We start from the raw sequence: 20,179 nt of genomic DNA, 5'->3' as shown, positions 1-20,179 counted from the left end.
AACTCAATAAGACAGTAGAAAATTGGTGAATGTATATAATGAGCAATTGAAAGGGAAATTCTAATGTTTAATAAACATGAAGGAACACTCATTTTCAACAGTGCTCAGGAAAATATACATAAAAATTAGATAGTTTTACATTGACAAAAATATAATGAAAATTGTGTTGGAGGACTGAGGAAATGGGTGCATTCATGTGCCATGCATGAGGAGAGCAGAAGTACATTCAATCATCTTAGTGGAAAACAAAGCTGTATTTATCAAAAATAAAAAACACATTCCCTTTGACTTAGTAATCCTACTTTTAGAACTGTTATAGAAATATTCATACAAGTCTGCAAATGTATGTACAATAATGCTTACTACCCCAGTGCTACAACTGCAAAAACTGAAAATTAAATATCCTTTCAATAGGAATATAAACAAGACATTATGGTACAGTTATACAGTGCACTACAATGCAAGCATTAAAATAATGAGATAGATGTCTGTGTCTTATCTTGGAAAAAAAGCCAACAAAATATAAAGTTTTTTTAAAAAGGCAGTTGTAGCACAAAACAGATCTTTTTTTTAAAGGTATGACACAGACACACAGAATAGAATATCAAACAGTTAAACACTGTTAGCTCTGAAAAGGAGATGGGCAGAAGGGAAGTGATGAGGAGGAAACTGTCACTTTTGAAATACAAACATTATTTGATTTGGTTATATTATTTTTGTAGTTACAGGGTTTTTTAAATTTTAATAAAAATATTCTGACCCCAAAACTAGAAAATGGAAAGAACAGGAAAGACAATTTCAGGAAACTGACTTCAGAAGACAACTTTCTAGGCCATAAGACAGATATCTTGCCCCCAAATATTTCTCCATACAATCTAAAGCTGTTTATTTACTTTTCTTACATTTTTCTGAAATTCCACTGGTGTCCTTTTAAAAACATTAAAAACTTGAGCATTATATGGTGGAAAGGAATTCAGGCTAGGAGCCCAAAAGCAGTTTCTGTGAATTACTTTAGTCATTGATAGGATAAGGAACTCTCCCTGGAAGAGTAACAATTTCAATTTCATTTTTATTTTCCTTTAGCATTTTAGTAGCATACAAAACCAAAATACTTTTTGTAAGATCAAGTGATTATCACCCATTCAAATCTTTTTAAATAAATTAATAAAAAACTACACTCTGCTAACCCAAGTAAGATTAGCATTATATTTTGGAGATGGGGATAGAAACAGGAAACAAAGGAAAGAAGCAGGTAATTTTGGAGCATTCAACATTTAAGGGTAGGGCTGACTTGAGTCAAAACTTGAGGCCAGGATACCAGAGACTGAGTAAAAGACTAGGGAGGTAGAGGTATATTAAGAACAAATTTCACTGACTTAAAAATTATTACTTGTGTGTGGGGTACAAAACTTCATGATCGGACTTCCCTGGTGGCACAGTGGTTAAGAATCCGCCTGCCAATGCAGGGGACACGGGTTCAATCCCTGGTCCGGGAAGATCCCACATGCTGCGGAGCAACTAAGCCTGTGCATCACAACTACTGAGCCTGCGCTCTAGAGCCCGTGAGCCACAACTACTGAGCCCACGTGCCACAACTACTGAAGCCCGCACACCTAGAGCCCATGCTCCGCAACAAGAGAAGCCACTGCAATGAGAAGTCCACGCACTGCAACAAGGAGTAGCCCCCGCTCACTGCAACTAGAGACAGCCTGTGCGCAGCAACAAAGAACCAACGCAGCCAAAATTTAATTAATTAATTTAAAAAAAAAAACTTCATGATCAAGTAAACCTTTGGATATGTACTCAACCAAAACAAAATACATTAATTTTTTAAATAGTAAATGCATACGAAACAAAACTTAAAATAGTAGCTTTTATTTAATCTTTTTTGAGTCACACGTTCCTTTAAGTATCCGATGAAAGCTCTGGACCATCTGCCAGGAAAATCATGCATATTCACATTAAAAATTAAGCATGTATAAAAAAATTAAGCATGTACAAATTTAAAGAGACCTAAGACTCTGGGTTAAGAACTCCCATTAAAAATGGTGGTGAGGGCTTCCCTGGTGGCGCAGCGGTTGAGAATCTGCCTGCCAATGCAGGGGACACGGGTTCGAGCCCTGGTCTGGGAGGATCCCACATGCCGCGGAGCGGCTGGGCCCGTGGGCCACAGCTACTGAGGCTGCGCGTCTGGAGCCTGTGCTCCACAACAAGAGAGGCCGCAATAGTGAGAGGCCTGCGCATCGCGATGAAGAGTGGCCCCCGCTTGCCGCAACTGGAGAAAGCCCTCGCATAGAAACGAAGACCCAACACAGCAAAAAAATAATAAATAAATAATAAATAAAAATTAAAAAAAAAAAAAAATGGTGGTGAGGTCCCTCTGTCCACAAAGAACTTCATCCTTTAAACTGGCTTAACTCTAATTCTACTAACATGATAAAACCTAACTTCCACCATAATTTTCTCTTTTTTTCCCTAAATTTTTTATTTTTATTTATTTATTTATTTTTGGCTGCACCACATGGCATGTGGGATCCTCATTCCCTGACCAGGGATCTAACCCATGCCCCCTGCATTGCAAGCGTGGAATCCTAACCACTGGACTGTCAGGGAAGTCCCAACCATAATTTGCTTAAGCAACTGAGTTCAGAGATCTAATTTGGGATTAACCGCTTGAACACCTACAAGTCATTGGTTGTACACTTCATGGAGCGAGGAACAGAAAGAATACAGTCCTCCATTGGTGTCTGTGGAGAACTGGTTTAAGGACGTCTCTCCCACAGCCCCCTAGGATACCAAAATCATCAGATAGTCAACTCCCTTACATAAAATAGTGTAATATTTGCATAGAAACTATGCACATCCTCTTGTGTACTTTAAATCATCTCTAGATTACTTATAATACATAATACAATGTAGATGCTATATAAATAGTTGTAAACACTATGTAAATAGTTGCCAGTGCCACAAATTCAAGTTTTGCTTTTTGGAACTTTCTGGAATTTTTTTTTTACAATATTTTTGATCCTCGGTTGAATCTGCAGATGTGGTACCCACAGATATGGAGGACTGACTATACTGATAGCTGAGGAATAGATAAAATGACTATGGAGTAAAGAGGTAAAGTATTTAACAATCTGGAGGTGAGGGAGGGTAGAGAGGTTGTTTTAATCAACAGGAAGCAGAATAACAATTCCTGATCCATAGTAGGAACTCTATAAATGAATGAATGAAAAGTGAATAAAACAATAAATGAACAAAAGGAAGTAGCTGAAGAGACTGACTACATGGCTCCAAGTAATAGGGAGAGAATTTTAATATTTTGGGCACTACCCTGAAAACATAATTTAAACATTTCCTCCTCACTATAGAAAAATACAGTCAAAATTCTCATCAGCCATATTTACAACCAAATTTTTAGAAAATGACTCACCCATTAGACTTGCCAATTGCAGGATATATAAAATTCATTAGGAGGAAAAAATCAAATTACTAAATCAGAATCAAAGAAAAAAGGAGAAAAATTACTAAGTCAAAGGAGGAAAAAATAAATAAATAAAATCAAAATATAAAGAAAAGGGCTACTTACAAAATTAAATGCAGACATATTAAACTAAATACTAACTTACTTTAAAATACACCAGGGACTTCCCTGGTGGCTCAGTGATTAAGAATCCGCCTGCCAATGCAGGGGACATAGGTTCGAGCCCTGGTCCAGGAAGATCCTACATGCCATGGAGCAACTACTGAGCCTGCACTCTAGAGCCCTCAAGCCACAACTACTGAGCCCACGTGCCACAACTACTGAAGCCCACACGCACAGAGCCAGTGCTAAGCCACCGCAAAGAGAAGCGGATTCTTAACCACTGTGCCACCTGGGAAGCCCCAAAAAAATCTTTTAAAATATACAAAAGAAAAATAAAAACTATGAAATAATAGAACTAAAAATGTTTGAAGAGACGTCTCATCTATCTCTGATGAAACCTGAACCTTTTCAGCCAAAACACATTACATAGAGTTTTATTTTTTCCCAGCTAGGTGCTAAGTTTTTAACTTCTAGGAGCTCTAAGGAAGCCACTGATACTTTTTATAGCAAATAAGTGTTAAGTAATTCTATTAGTTTATATTCTATTCTACTTAAGCAAATATCATTTTAAAGCTTCTGGTGAATACTTTTAAGAGAGACAACGCCAGCAGCAGCAAAAACTAACTGAGATGGCCCAATGCCACAAAGGAAGTAAGCACTAAAACTAGAATTCTTGAGAGGGAAGGACTGGGAGTGTGGGATTAGCAGATGTAAACTACTATACATAGGAAGGATAAACAACAAGGTCCTACTGTATAGCACAGGGAACTATATTCGATATCCTGTGATAAACCATAATGGAAAAGAATATGAAAAAAGGAATGTCTGTATGTGTATAAGTGAGTCACTCTGCTGTACAGCAGAGATTGCCACAACATTATACATCAACTATACTTCAATAAAAATAAAATTTTAATTTAGAAATCTATCACCAGAAAACTGCTAGAACTCATTAATCGGGGCTTCCTTGGTGGCGCAGTGGTTGAGAATCTGCCTGCCAATGCAGGGGACACGGGTTCGGGCCCTGGTCTGGGAGGATCCCACATGCCGTGGAACAACTAGGCCTGTGAGCCACAACTACTGAGCCTGCGCTCTAGAGCCCGCGAGCCACAACTACTGAGCCTCCGCGTCTGGATCCTGTGCTCTGCAACAAGAGAGGCCGCAACAGTGAGAGGCCCGCACACTGCGATGAAGAGTGGCCCCCGCTCGCCACAACTAGAGAAAGCCCTCACACAGAAACGAAGACCCAACACAGCCAAAAATAAATAAATAATTAATTAATTAAAAACTTAAAAAAAAAAATGGTTAAAGTGGTAAACCATTAGTACAAATCGTCCTTGACTTATGATGGTGTTATTATGGCCCAATAAACTCATAATAGGTTGGAAATATCGTTAAGTCAACATAATACACCTAATCTATCATATATTATAGCTTAGCCTAGCCTACCTTAAACATGCTCAGAACACTTAACATTAGCCTAGTTAGACAAAATCATCTAACACAAAGCCTATTTTGTAATGAAATGCTGACTACCTCATGTAATTTTTTGAGTACTTAAAGTGAAAAACAGAATGGTTACACGGGTACAGAACGGTTTTAAGTGTATCAGTTGCTTACCCTCGTGATCGAATGGTTTACTGGGAGCTGCAGCTTGCTGCCCAGCATCACGAGAGAGTACTGTACCACACAGGCTAGCCTGGGAAAAGATCAAAATTCAAAATTCAAAGTACAATTTTCATTGAGTGTGTATCACTTTTGTATCATACCCATCGAAAAATCCTAAGTCAGACCACCGTAAGTTGGAGACCATCTGTATATATTTTACCACAATAAAAAAAATTAATCAACATACTTAACCATATTCAGAGAATAAAAAAGAAAAACCATCTGACTGTTTCAATAGGTACAGAATAAGATTTGAATAAATTATACCCATGATTTCAAAAAAACCTTTCAGCTAATTAAGAACAGAATTTCCCCTGTGTTATAAAGGACACCTATGAAAAACCTACAATTCTGAGTATTGAAGAGCTGGACATTTCCCCCTTAAAATTGGGAAGGAGGCAAGGATGTCTACTCTCAACAATTCTATTCAAAATTTTATTAAAGGTCCCAGTTAGTGCAATTAAAAATAAGAAATGCAAGGTACAAAAATTGAAGAAAAAGTAAAACTGTCCCTATTTGCAAACAACATGACTATGCATGTAGAAGATGGAGAAGAATTAACAAAAAGATTATGAATCTTTACATTTAACCAGGTCTCAAGATACCAAATCAATATACAAAATTTTATTGTATGTCTATGCACTAGCAACAAACAAATGAAAAAGAAAATTTAAAAACAATTCCAGTTACAACTGCATCATATAACATATTTAGTAATAAATTTAACAAAAAAATGCAAGACCTCATCAAAAGCTATAAAACATTGCTGCGATAAAGATGACTTAATAAGTGAAGAGATGTCAAGCTTCAAGATTGTCAAAATGTTACTTCTCCTCAAAGTAATCTATAAATTCAACACAATCCCAATCATAGTCCCAGCACAATCATAATCCTTTTTATATAAACTGACAAGCTCATTCTGAAATTCATAATGAAAACAAAGGTCCTAGAATAGACAAAACAATTTGGGAAAACAACAAAAGCTAGAGAATTTACATTAACTAAATTTGGGACTTACTCTAAAGCTATTCAGTGGTTCTCAGTTGGAGGCAATTTTGCACCTCAGGGGACATTTGGCAATGTCTAGATACATTTTTGGTTTTCACCACTGGGAGGATGCTACTGGGATCTAACAGGCAGAGGACAGGGATACTACTAAAATTCTATAATACGCGAGACAGCCCCACAACAACCTGGCCCAAAATTTCAATAGTGCCAAAACTGGGAAACCCTAAACTACAGTAGTCAAGACAATATGGTATTGACATCAGGATTTTCAAATAGATTAATGAAACAGAATACAGATTCCAGAAGATGACCCCCCTAGGTCAACTGTCTGACAAAGGCAACAAAGCAATTCATTGGAGAAAAAAGTGTTTTCAACAGAAGGTTCTAGAACAAGATAGCCATATGTAAAAAACTGAACTGTGATTCCCACCTCACACCATACATGTCATTAGTTCATGATGGTTCATATACCTAAATAAAAGCTAAAATGATAAATTCTAGAAGAAAACATATCTTCACAACCTAGCAAAAGTACTATCTGTGAAAAGACTTAAAAGCAGAATATATAAGAGAACTAAAAGATCCCTACAACTCAATAAAAACTCAACCCAATTTAAAATATGGACAAAAAACTTGAACAGACATTTCACAGAAGATGACACACAAATAGCTAACAAGCACACGAAAAAAGTGGTCAATACCAATATTTGTCACAGAAATACAAAAGTAAAACCAGAAAGAGAAATACAAATTAATTCCACAAACTACATACCCATTAGGAGGACTAAAATTTATAAGACTGAAAACAAACAACTGTTGATGAAAATATGAAATGACCCAAACTCTCACATATTGCTGGTGGGTAGGTAAAATGTTACAAAAGATCTAGCAATTTCTCATTGCTAGAGAAAGTTAAGCATACACTTAGCCTATGACCCAGTAATTCTACTCCTAGATATTTACCCAAGAGAAATAAAAACATACCTCTACAAAAGGCCTCATGTAAGAATGTTCTGCTTTATTCACGATAGCAAATATGTCTGTCAACAAGTGACACACTGTGGTATATTCATACGACAGACTACTACTCAGCAATAAAAATACTGATACCTGCAACAACCTAGAATAATCTCAAATATTATGTAAAACAAGCCAGCATAAAGACTATGTACTGTATGATAGCAGGTATATCCAATCGCAGAGCAGGCAAAAGTAAGCTATAGTTTAAAAGAAAAAAGAAAAAGAATAGCAGATGCCTTGGAGGCAGGGGGCAGGGGGCGTTGCAGGGAGAAGGCATGAGTGAGGAACATGGGAATCAAGTAGAAAGGTTCACGATGGACATTTCTGGTATGACAGAAATGTCCAATATCTTGAGTGAGGAATCTTACATGATATAAACATTTATCAAAATAAGCAGTTTTGTGCATTATATATAGTTTATTAAAAAAAAACTATTTAAAAAAAATCTAGTAGGGGTGGCGAGTAGATAGAGGTAATATTGAAATAAGAAATGGAAGAATTGTTGAATCTGAGTGACACACACATGGGGGTTCCCTATACTATTTCTGAAATTTTCCATAATTAAAGGTATTTAAAAAATAATTTCTCTTAATTCTCCCTCAGTGGAGGTAGAGAATTGGTAATCACTGTCCTTGACATAAATTACAATCTCTTACTAAGGTATGCTCTAAATTTTCTTTTTTATGCTGAATATATACAGCATATATATACTCCTTTACACTTTCTTTAATCTTATTCATCATAGTTACAGCTCACCTTGAAATGTGTTCATATTTTCCATATTTGATTTACTTACTACTACCTGTAGGGAGAAAACACTCCTTTTGCCCCTACTACCTGATAGCAATACGCTACCTACTTTGAATACATTACCCAACTTAAATCCCAAAGTTGAATTTAGCGTCTAGAATTTTAATCTTATTTACTTATTAATTACCTCTCTCTCATGAAAATTCATGTGCAATGGTAAACAAGGATCTTACCCTGTTCACTACTTCTTCAGACATGGCACATAAAGGATATCCAGTGAATATGTGTAAATCAAAGAATTAAGGAATATAATATCAGAGCTCACAAATACACAGTTTAGCTCTCTTTTTGATAGTACAAATCACTTCCCACTCCAGTTATATCCAGCTTGTTTTGCCTTTAATTTTATTGGCATTTATATCAACTGCTATGTCTTTGTTTCAAGTGGAATAGAATATCTGTGTCTCAGAACTTCACATTTCCTCTACTCAAAAATACAATCATAAAATATTTAAACACAGTTGATTTAATGTATATATTTCACTATATTAAATGATGTGATTTTTCTGCTCTTATTCATATGGCTAAAGAAAAAAATCATAATACTTTTAGAGTCTCAAATTCTGTTAACATCACAATAAAGCTGAAAACCCCTAGCAAATATTGAGAATTGAGAGTTCCTTACATAGGGGTAAACTGCACTTAAGAATAGATTTTTAACAAAAACAATGATCAAATTTACTTGAAAAGAATTTACCTAACAAAGAGAGCATCTATATAAGCCTAAAATCAAACTGCTAGTTCCCTTCAGTGAAATACAGGAAATCTAGGTTTGTTCTCAGAGTATGTGCTTCAGTAAACATTTGCAGCATGGTTTATGAGCAAAACTATCAATATCTTAGGTTAGGATTAGTTTCACCTCAATTTTGAATATTTTTTTTCATTCTTAAATATCCTCAAAACATCATAAAGTTAAAAAAAGAAAAGGGGAAAGACAAACATTATTAGTGGTATCATAAAATACAAAAACTGAGTAAAATAACTACTAATGACATCAAGTTAGTTGTTGAAACCAAGATTTTTCCTCATTAGTTACGCAAAATACTCTACCCAAGAAATTGGTAGTTGCGATTTTTCTCTGACCAAAAAAATTTGAAAAACTATTTTCAAACATTCTAACGGAGAAAGCAAGAGAGAAGTAAACACCAGGAGAAACAGAAATAAAATCCTTCACAAAGAATGACATTATATATACAAAATTTTATTATTTAAAAAACAGGTCACAAGTATCTTACAAATGTTGTTCGCCACAGATTCCAATCCAAGTTCTTCCAGATGCCATTTTATGTTCATAGATTATACATAACTTTAAAAGCATTTACTTTAAATGTACCAAATGCAGCAAAAGACTTAAAAATAGAAGTTTCAAAGCAAATACTCATTTAGAGATACCAGTAAATAGATCTGACCTTTTCAAGTGGCTTTCCCAAAGAGTTTCCAATCAGTTTCCAGTCATTCAAGACTTCTTCAATTTTGGAAATAAACCTAGGAAAGAGGAAAAAACTTTCTAAATATGTAACCACATTTATTCCTATTGTTATATAATTTCTTTAAAAGTTTTTTCTTAAATATTTTAACACTTTCAACAAAGAAGGCTCAGTAAGTTTAGTATTGTTAGCCTAATTTATGGATGTGAAATAAATATGAAAATCATCTTTAGCCCAAGAATTCTTAGACTGAGGGACTTCCCTGGTGGCCCAGTGGTTAAGAATCCGCCTGCCAATGCAGGGTCACGGGTTCGATCCCTGGTCCGGGAAGATCCCACATCCCGCGGAGTAACTAAGCCCATGTGCCACAACTACTGAGCCTGCACCCTACAGCCCGCGAGCCACAACTACCGAGCCTGCGTGCCATGACTACTGAAGCCCACGCACCTAGAGCCCGTGCTCCGCAACAAGAGAAGCCACCACAATGAGAAGCCTGCGCACTGCAACGAAGAGTAGCCCCCGCTCTCCGCAACTAGAGAAAGCCCGTGTGCAGAAACAAAGACCCAACGCTGCCAAAAATAAATAAATTTTAAAAAATAATAAATTCCCTTGATAATATGTGGATTTAAAGTTTCTGTTAAAAAAAAGAATCAAAACAATGCAAAATTTTAAAAAAAAAGAATTCTTAGATTTCTTAGATTGATTTTTCTTAAGTCTACTGCCAACCCAACAAAGCCTGTTCTGCCTTCTATAAAATATAAGAGTAAATCTCTCCATATTGAAATGAATATAATAAATTTGAGACAGAAAAACTGACAGACTAAAATGATACTAGCAAAGATAATTACGAAGCCAATGATTTCTTCACTACCCTACAAATAACTGATCTATTTAAATTAACTTTTCCTTTAAAGATATTTATGAATTCCCTGATTTGCCTCCCCTTCCCCCAAAAAACATTATTTGGGAACTTTGCCCATTAAAACAAAACAAGCGACCTCCAGAGCCTCCCATCAAGCCTCTTAGATAGCCTCAACCACCAGAGGGCAGAGAGCAGAATCAAGAAAAACTACAATCCTGCAGCCTGTGGAACAGAAACCACATTTACAGAAAGACAGACAAGATGAAAAGGCAGAGGGCTATATACCAGATGAAGGAACAAGAAAAAACCCCAGAAAAACAACTAAATGAAGTGGAGATAGGCAACTTTCCAGAAAAACAATTCAGAATAATAATAGTGAAGATGATCCAGGACCTTGGAATAAGAATGGAGGCAAAGATTGAGAAGATGCAAGAAATGATTAACAAAAACCTAGAAGAATTAAAGAACAAACAAACAGAGATGACCAATACAATAACTGAAATGAAAACTACACTAGAAGGAATCAATAGCAGAATAACTGAGGCAGAAGAACGGATAAGTGACTTGGAAGACAGAATGGTGGAATTCACTGCTGCGGAACAGACTAAAGAAAAAAGAATGAAAAGAAATGAAGACAGACTAAGAGACCACTGGGACAACATTAAATGCAACAACATTCGCATTATAGGGGTCCCAGAAGGAGAAGAGAGAGAGAAAGGACCCGAGAAAATATTTGAAGAGATTATAGTCGAAAACTTCCCTAACATGGGAAAGGAAATAGCCACCCAAGTCCAGGAAGCGCAGAGAGTCCCATACTGGATAAACCCAAGGAGAAGCATGCCGAGACACATAGTAATCAAAGTGGCAAAAATTAAAGACAAAGAAAAATTATTGAAAGCAGCAAGGGAAAAACGACAAATAACATACAAGGCAACTCCCATAAGGTTAACAGCTGATTTCTCAGCAGAAACTCTACAAGCCAGAAGGGAGTGGCATGATATACTTAAAGTGATGAAAGGGAAGAACCTACAACCAAGATTACTCTACCCGGCAAGGATCTCATTTAGATTTGATGGAGAAATCAAAAGCTTTACAGACAAGCAAAAGCTAAGAGAATTCAGCACCACCAAACCAGCTCTACAACAAATGCTAAAGGAACTTCTCTAAGTGGGAAACACAAGAGAAGAAAAGGACCTACAAAAACAAACCCAGAACAATTAAGAAAATGGTCACAGAAACATACATTTCGATAATTACCTTAAACGTGAATGGATTAAATGCTCCAGCCAAAAGACACAGGCTTGCTGAATGGATACAAAAACAAGACCCATCTATATGCTGTCTACAAGAGACCCACTTTAGACCTTGGGACACATACAGACTGAAAGTGAGGGGATGGAAAAAGATATTCCATGCAAATGGAAATCAAAAGAAAGCTGGAGTAGCTATACTCATATCAGATAAAATAGACTTAAAAATAAAGAATGTTACAAGAGACAAGGAAGGACACTACATAATGATCCAGGGATCAATCCAAGAAGAAGATATAACAATTATAAATATATATGCACCCAACATAGGAGCACCTCAATACATAAGGCAACTGCTAACAGCTATAAAAGAGGAAATCGACAGTAACACAATAATAGTGGGGGACTTTAACACCTCACTTGCACCAATGGACAGATCATCCAAAATGAAAATAAATAAGGAAACAGAAGCTTTAAATGACACAATAGACCAGATAGATTTAATTGATATTTATAGGACATTCCATCCAAAAACAGCAGATTACACTTTCTTCTCAAGTGCGCACGGAACATTCTCCAGGATAGATGACATCTTGGGTCACAACTCAAGGTTCAGTAAATTTAAGAAAATTGAAATCATATCAAGCATCTTTTCTGACCACAACACTATGAGATCAGAAATGAATTACAGGGAAAAAAACGTAAAAAACACAAACACATGGAGGCTAAACAATACGTTACTAAATAACCAAGAGATCACTGAAGAAATCAAAGAGGAAATCAAAAAATACCTAGAGACAAATGACAATGAAAACACGATGACCCAAAACCTATGGGATACAGCAAAAGCAGTTCTAAGAGGGAAGTTTATAGCTATACAAGCCTACCTCAAGAAACAAAAATCTCAAGTAAACAATCTAACCTTACACCTAAAGAAACTAGAGAAAGAACAAACAAAACCCAAAGTTAGCAGAAGGAAAGAAATCATAAAGATCAGAGCGGAAATAAATGAAATAGAAACAAAGAAAACAATAGGAAAGATCAATAAAACTAAAAGCTGGTACTTTGAGAAGATAAACAAAATTGATAAGCCATTAGCCAGACTCATCAAGAAAAACAGGGAGAGGACTCAAATCAATAAAACTGGAAATGAAAAAGGAGAAGTTACAACAGACACCTCAGAAATACAAAGCATCCTAAGAGACTACTACAAGCAACTTTATGCCAATAAAATGGACAACCTGGAAGAAATGGACAAATTCTTAGAAAGGTATAACCTTCCAAGACTGAACCACGAAGAAGCAGAAAATATGAACAGACCAATCACAAGTAATGAAATTGAAACTGTGACTAAAAATCTTCCAACAAACAAAAGTCCAGGACCAGATGGCCTCACAGGTGAATTCTATCAAACATTTAGAGAAGAGCTAACACCTATCCTTCTCAAACTCTTCCAAAAAATTGCAGAGGAAGGAACACTCCCAAACTCATTCTATGAGGCCACCATCACCCTGATACCAAAACCAGACAAAGATACTACAAAAAAGAAAATTACAGACCAATATCACTGATGAATATAGATGTAAAAATCCTCAACAAAATACTAGCAAACAGAATCCAACAACACATTAAAAGGATCATACACCACAATCAAGTGGGATTTATCCCAGGGATGCAAGGATTCTTCAATATACGCAAATCAATCAATGTGATACACCATATTAACAAATTAAAGAATAAAAACCATATGATCATCTCAATAGATGCAGAAAAAGCTTTTGACAAAATTCAACACCCATTTATGATAAAAACTCTCCGGAAAGTGGGCATAGAGGGAACCTACCTCAACATAATAAAGGCCATATATGACCGACCCACAGCAAACATCATTCTCAACAGTGAAAAACTGAAAGCATTTCCTCTAAGATCAGGAACAAGACAAGGAGGTCCACTCTCACCACTATTATTCAACATAGTTCTGGAAGTCCTAGCCACGGCAATCAGAGAAGAAATAAAAGGAATACAAATTGGAAAAGAAGAAGTAAAACTGTCACTGTTTGCAGATGACATGATACTATACATAGAGAATCCTAAAACTGCCACCAGAAAACTGCTAGAGCTAATTAATGAATATGGTAAAGTTTCAGGATACAAAATTAATGCACAGAAATCTCTTGCATTCCTATACACTAATGATGAAAAATCTGAAAGAGAAATTATGGAAACACTCCCATTTACCATTGCAACAAAAAGAATAAAATACCTAGGAATAAACGTGCCTAGGGAGACAAAAGACCTGTATGCAGAAAACTATAAGACACTGATGAAAGAAATTAAAAATGATACCAACAGATGGAGAGATATACCATGTTCTTGGATTGCAAGAATCAACATTGTGAAAATGACTATACTACCCAAAGCAATCTACAGATTCAATGCAATCCCTATCAAATTACCAATGGCATTTTTTACAGAGCTAGAACAAATCATCTTAAAATTTGTATGGAGACACAAAAGACCCTGAATAGCCAAAGCAGTCTTGAGGGAAAAAAACGGAGATGGAGGAATCAGACTCCCTGATTTCAGACTATACTACAAAGCTACAGTAATCAAGACAATATGGTAGTGGCACAAAAACAGAAACATAGATCAATGGAACAAGATAGAAAGTCCAGAGATTAACCCATGCACCTATGGTCAACTAATCTATGACAAAGGAGGCAAAGATATGCAATGGAGAAAAGACAGTCTCTTCAATAAGTGGTGCTGGGAAAACTGGACAGCTACATGTAAAAGAATGAAATTAGAATACTCCCTAACACCATACACAAAAATAAACTCAAAATGGATTAGAGACCTAAATGTAAGACTGGACACTATAAAACTCTTAGAGGAAAACATAGGAAGAACACTCTTTGACATAAATCACAGAAAGATCTTTTTTGATCCACCCCTAGAGTAATGGAAATAAAAACAAAAATAAACAAATGGGGCCTAATGAAACTTCAAAGCTTTTGCACAGCAAAGGAAACCATAAACAAGACCAAAAGACAGCCCTCAGAATGGGAGAAAGTATTTGCAAACGAATCAACAGACAAAGGATTAATCTCCAAAATATATAAACAGCTCATGCAGCTCAAAATTAAAGAAACAAACAACCCAATCCAAAAATGGGCAGAAAACCTAAACAGACATTTCTCCAAAGAAGACATACAGACGGCCATCAAGCACATGAAAAGATGCTCAACATCACTAATTATTAGAGAAATGCAAATCAAAACTACCATGAGGTATCACCTCACACCAGTTAGAATGGGCATCATCAGAAAATCTACAAACAACAAATGCTGGAGAGGGTGTGGAGAAAAGGGAACCCTCTTGCACTGTTGGTGGGAATGTAAATTGATACAGCCGCTATGGAGAACAGTATGGAGGTTCCTTAAAAAACTAAAAATAGAATTACCATATGACCCGGCAATCTCACTACTGGGCATATACCCAGAGAAAACCACAATTCAAAAAGACACATGCACCCGAATGTTCATTGCAGCACTATTTACAATAGTCAGGTCATGGAAGCAAACTAAATGCCCATCAACAGACGAATGGATAAAGAAGTTGTGGTACATATATACAATGGAATATTACTCAGCCATAAAAAGGAACGAAATTGAGTCATTTGTTGAGACGTGGATGGATCTAGAGACTGTCATACAGGGTGAAGTAAGTCAGAAAGAGAAAAACAAATAGCGTATATTAACGCATGTATGTGGAACCTAGAAAAATGGTACAGATGAGCCAGGTTGCAGGGCAGAATTTGAGACACAGATGTAGAGAACGGACATATGGACACCAAGGGGGGAAAACTGCAGTGGGGTGGGGATGGTGGTGTGCTGAATTGGGCGATTGGGATTGACATATATACACTGATGTGTATAAAATGGATGACTAGTAAGAACCTGCAGTATAAACAAACAAACAAACAAAACAACTAATACTAAACTTTCATTGGGTTATTTGTATGGAAATATGTTAATATAAATGTTTCAGACATTACATGAAAAAAAAAAACCAAAAACAAGCTTTAAGGGACAGCTGGCAAGAAACTGAAAGTAGATTTGTCAGCTTTAAGGAATAATCAACAGATTTTTAAAGTATTCACTGTCTGATCTTTAAATCTAATGATCAAGCAGACCTATTAAAGAGAATAAACTCTGACTAGCAACATGCTCAATTTCAGCAAATGAACACTGTCACATCTCAGTAGCAGTGTTCAATACATATTAAAGGACACTTTCAGAAGACTTATTACTCTAAGAAGCTGCCTTCTTACACTGTATATGTATGACGCAATCTAACAGCAACAGTGCTCTCCTAAAACACTTACATAGTATTGCTAGAGTACTAGAGTTAATTCTAGTCAAAATATATTCAAAAGTATCAGGTTTTTCCTGTCAGTGACATTATAAATTATTTATTTACATTCTTGGTGTAAAGGTAGTAATGGGAGTTTTTATGATTCAACTGAACCTTCTAATTACTTCCTCTTTAAAATTAAAAAAAGATATTAATTAATACAATATTTTGACGGGGTTCAAATGGCAATTATCAGTTTTTAATGAAGAGTGCTCTACAAATAAGTAAACACGTTTGCAAAAAAAGAAATAAAAAATTTAAATGTAGGCACATGTGAGCAAAAATCTGTATGTGAAATACACATTACATTTATAAAGGTAAAAAACTGGAAACTGCCTTAAAGTCCAACTGCAGCAAACAGCTGTAAATTAATGGTACATCCATTCAAAGGACTAATATGCACCCATTAAAAATCATGTTTTGACACCCATTTGAGGAAATAAGAAAATGTCCATATGTTAGATGAAAAAATGGAAGCTATAGAAATAAATATTGGGACTTCCCCGGTGGCACAGTGGTTAAGAATCTGCCTGCCAATGCAGGAGACATGGGTTCGAGCCCTGGTCTGGGAAGATTCCACATGCTGCAGAGCAACTAAGCCCGTGCACCACAACTACTGAGCCTGCACTCTAGAGCCCATGAGCCACAACTACTGAGCCCACGTGCCACAACTACTGAAGCCCGCACGCCTGGAACCCGTTGCCCACAACAAGAGAAGCCACCGCACAGAGAAGCCCGCGCACCACAACGAAGAGTAGCCCCTGCTCGCCACAACTAGAGAAAGCCCACGCGTAGCAACGAAGACCCAAAGCAGCCAAAAATAAATAAAAATTAATTAATTAAAAAAAAGATTTTAGAAATAAATATTAATACAGTTTAACACAAAAAGTTTACAACACACAGATTACAAGGAATTTTCTCAAAATATTAACAGTAGCTATCTCCTGCTGGTAGGGTTACAGGTGATTTTCACGGTAAAAGGAACATCTTAAAATATTCATTGTATGAATCCTATCAGTACTAAAACAAACCAAAATTGGACTCTATACCGTAAGTATTGATACTTGATTAGAAAAATGTAATAACTTTATCCCTGAAAGCTCTCCAGACCTCACCTGAAGAGTCACTTCCTCTCCTCATTCTTTATTAGGTTTTTTTGTTATATACTCTTAAAAGACCAGGTTTCTTTCTCTTCTCAGTATTTCAATTGTAATTACAGACGCTTGTACTATTATTTGATTCGTGTCTGTCTATTCCATTAGTCTGTACGTTCAGCAAGAGCAGGAACCATATGCTTTCACTGACCACCGCGCATCCCTAATGCCCTGCACTGTGCTTGACACATACGTACTCAATATTTTTTCAGTGGACAAGGGATAAAAAGAGTTATTGGCTTCTCTCAATAAACTGTCCATATGGCTCATAACATACTGACAAGAAATTTCATTCAAACATTAAACTCAAGGTTTAAAAGACTCCAAAGTCTTAACACTTTCCCACAAACCGTAAAACACTAGTTTTACTCTAGAAACAAGAGCTTAAAAGTCAAAAATCAAAGTTCCTACTTTGTGGTAGTTTTCATAACTGTGTTAACAATTACTTCCAAATAAGGAGCTAAAGGATTTAATATTCCACTTCAGGATACTTTAAACATTTTGCTAGTGGAAAGTGATCATTTTTCCATTAAATACTCTTGTTTCCTCTTGTTTCTTGTTTCCTCATCCCACTCTCCAAGATTCAAATTACATTTTCTAACTACCTTTAAGACATTAAGTTATTATTTCAAATTCAACAGGTCTAAAACTGTATTCTTCTCACTTTGCCACTTTCGTATGTATCTTCATTCTCTCAGGCAAGAAACTGCAGTTCCATGTTTGATTTTTTTTCCTACTTTTACATTTCATCAAGCGTATCATCGACTTCTTTGAAATGTCTAACAATCTTCCCTCCTAGCCTTTCTCTCCAGTCTCCAAATCACCAACCTAATCGAAGTAACTTCATTTTACCGCATCTCCTCAAACAACTCCCGTATCACTTTGCCACTTTAAAATCAAGGGTCCCTCACTACTGCTCTTTAATGTTCTGAAGTGTGGTCTCCTGACCAACAGCATTACCTGGGAGCTTGTTAGAAATGCAAATTTTTGAATCTCGGGCATACAGAATCATAAACCATGATTCCGACGCACACTGAAGCTTGAGAATCACCGGTCTTAAAGCACCAAATTTAGATTCCTTTACTTAGCTTTGGAAGCTGTCTATAACCTGGTCCTATCTTCCTTAATAATCTTGTTCACTTCCCTTCAACAAACAGCCTTCACTCCAGTAAAGACATTTCATTAAATCTCAAAGGTTTTCACCTGTCTCTGTTCACGTCAGGGCCTTCTCGTATTTAACCAATTACTCTCCACTTTCCAGGTCCAGCACATTTCCTATCTTTTCTATGAAAATACCTCCAACAATTATAATCCACAACAACAGCATCCTTAAACTAATTTAACTATTTGCTGTTTTGTTTTTTTAACACACGGATCAAGGGTTTTGTTTTGGCTTTGTTCTTCTCTGTTAGTATAGTTCTGAACACACAGTACCTGCTCAATAAAGCCTTGCCACTGTGCTTGTATCTTAAGAACTTTTTTGGGGGGCGGGGGAAGGGACCACAGGTCAAACAAGTATCCCAGCAAGGATCTTTTCTATGCCGTTTGATGACATGACATTCACATCCAGATGGATTTCCTCTCCCAACCAGAAAGATTATAAAATGTTCCAACAAGCTAACTACTGACCTCAACACTCAAGAAAACCTGAAGGGCCTCTGCGACATCGAACTGGTAACACCTGGATCCAAGCTATCACTCCTCCCCAAACTTGGCTTTCAACTAATTCCAGCGATCCTACAGTTTCACTTAGCTGTTTCAACTAGGAGTTTGATGGCGCCGGAAGCCTGGGCACATTACCCCCTGAAACGGAACAACTTGAATCAAAGCGTTCCCAAGCCAGACGCGGACTATTTCAAAAAGTTATTCTAAAAGACACGATGGAGCTGGTGGGAGTGTGGCAGACGGACAACCACCAGGACTCTGAAGAAAGGCCTCCTCCTGAAAAGGATGTACACGTTAAGAAAAGAAAGAAGAAAAAAGCACCTGCGAAGTTTATTGCTCACTATGACAAAATGACGTACACGGAAAGGAACGCAGGAACGGAAGCGGTAGCCTGGGGAACTGTTCCTGCGGGTGGGCAGCAACGCGAGAACCAAAGGTCTAAGGAGCGTGGTCGGAGAGCGGAGAAAACAAAACTCCTCCGCGGTTCGGCTGATGTGGGCGGGCCGGCGCTGGTCAGACGCGAGACGCCGAAGAGGCTTGCGGCCGACCACGGCAGGGAGGAGGCGGAGACCCGGAGACCCACGGGTCTTACTTTCCCCGCACAAGTGGCGTCTGGGTTGGGGGAGTCTATGCTGGCGGAGTGGCGGGGGGAGACGCCGGAGCCTAAAGTGCTGGTAACCAATGATAACGACTCACTCACCTTTCCCATTCCGAGGCAGTGGTGAAGTCCGTGATCTCAAATACCTCAGACTCGGGCTGCGGGAAGTGAAAGGAAAGAAAGAGATTGAGCTCCGGGGCGCTGACGCGGAGGAGCAAACTTAAACAGCGGTAGGGATAGGGAGGGAGCAAACACCTCACCTCACTGTCGGCCGCCATCTTGAGGAGCGCCGAGGCGGGCGCTAGGACTGCCGGGAAGAAGAGCAGGAGGGCGGGGGGGTGGGGGTGGGGAAAGGAGAGCCGAGAGCAGGCGGAGGCGGGGCGGGGCGGGGCGGGGCGGGGCGGGGGCGGGCCCTCCTCGCAGCCCCGCCCCCAGAGTCCCGCTAGGAAAAATCTTCTCAGGCTGAAATCATTTGATTTTTCTTTTTTAATGCTTTTTGTTCCTGAGAAGGAAGAATTTACTCTGCCCTGAAGTCCCTGTTCTTTGGCTGATTTAATACAATTTAAAATTTTCCTGTAGAGCAATGAATTCAGGAAGGGAACAGAAGCAAGGAAGTAAGGCAAGGCCCTAGAGTCATGTGATTACGAGTGTATTAAAAAACCTAAAACACATTGCTTGTGTTTCTGTTTTTCTTTCCACCTCTGTTGATTGATTG

The 20,179-nt window shown here is 37.4% G+C and overlaps 1 protein-coding gene and 1 long non-coding RNA gene across 5 annotated transcripts in view; both read right to left on the bottom strand.

The window, feature by feature from the left end:
* Nucleotides 1–19,783, bottom strand: part of RAB3GAP1 (RAB3 GTPase activating protein catalytic subunit 1) — a 157,592-nt gene extending 137,809 nt beyond the window's left edge. For 3 of the 4 annotated variants that reach the window (XM_082465821.1, XM_082465820.1, XM_082465819.1), the window contains exons 1-3: nt 19,725–19,783; nt 19,567–19,622; nt 9,502–9,577 (exon numbers count right to left, since the gene is read on the bottom strand). In XM_082465821.1, the coding sequence (XP_082321947.1) occupies nt 9,502–9,577; nt 19,567–19,622; nt 19,725–19,742 (150 nt within the window). In that variant the 5' untranslated portion in view covers nt 19,743–19,783. The remainder of the gene's footprint in view (nt 1–9,501; nt 9,578–19,566; nt 19,623–19,724) is intronic. The other variant, XM_082465822.1, reaches the window with a different exon arrangement.
* Nucleotides 1,855–9,495, bottom strand: LOC309662809. The gene is made up of 2 exons (XR_014264984.1): nt 5,207–9,495; nt 1,855–1,934 (listed from the first exon to the last, which is right to left on the bottom strand). It is a non-coding gene; the product is annotated as an uncharacterized lncRNA (long non-coding RNA).
* Nucleotides 19,784–20,179: the final 396 nt, after the last annotated feature.

Source organism: Balaenoptera physalus (genome assembly GCF_965194825.1).
Source record: "Balaenoptera physalus genome assembly, chromosome: 6".
In the NCBI taxonomy this organism is placed as follows: Eukaryota; Metazoa; Chordata; class Mammalia; order Artiodactyla; family Balaenopteridae; genus Balaenoptera; species Balaenoptera physalus.
Note: the sequence above shows the minus strand (reverse complement) of the source record. Positions and strands in the feature narration are given on the sequence as shown.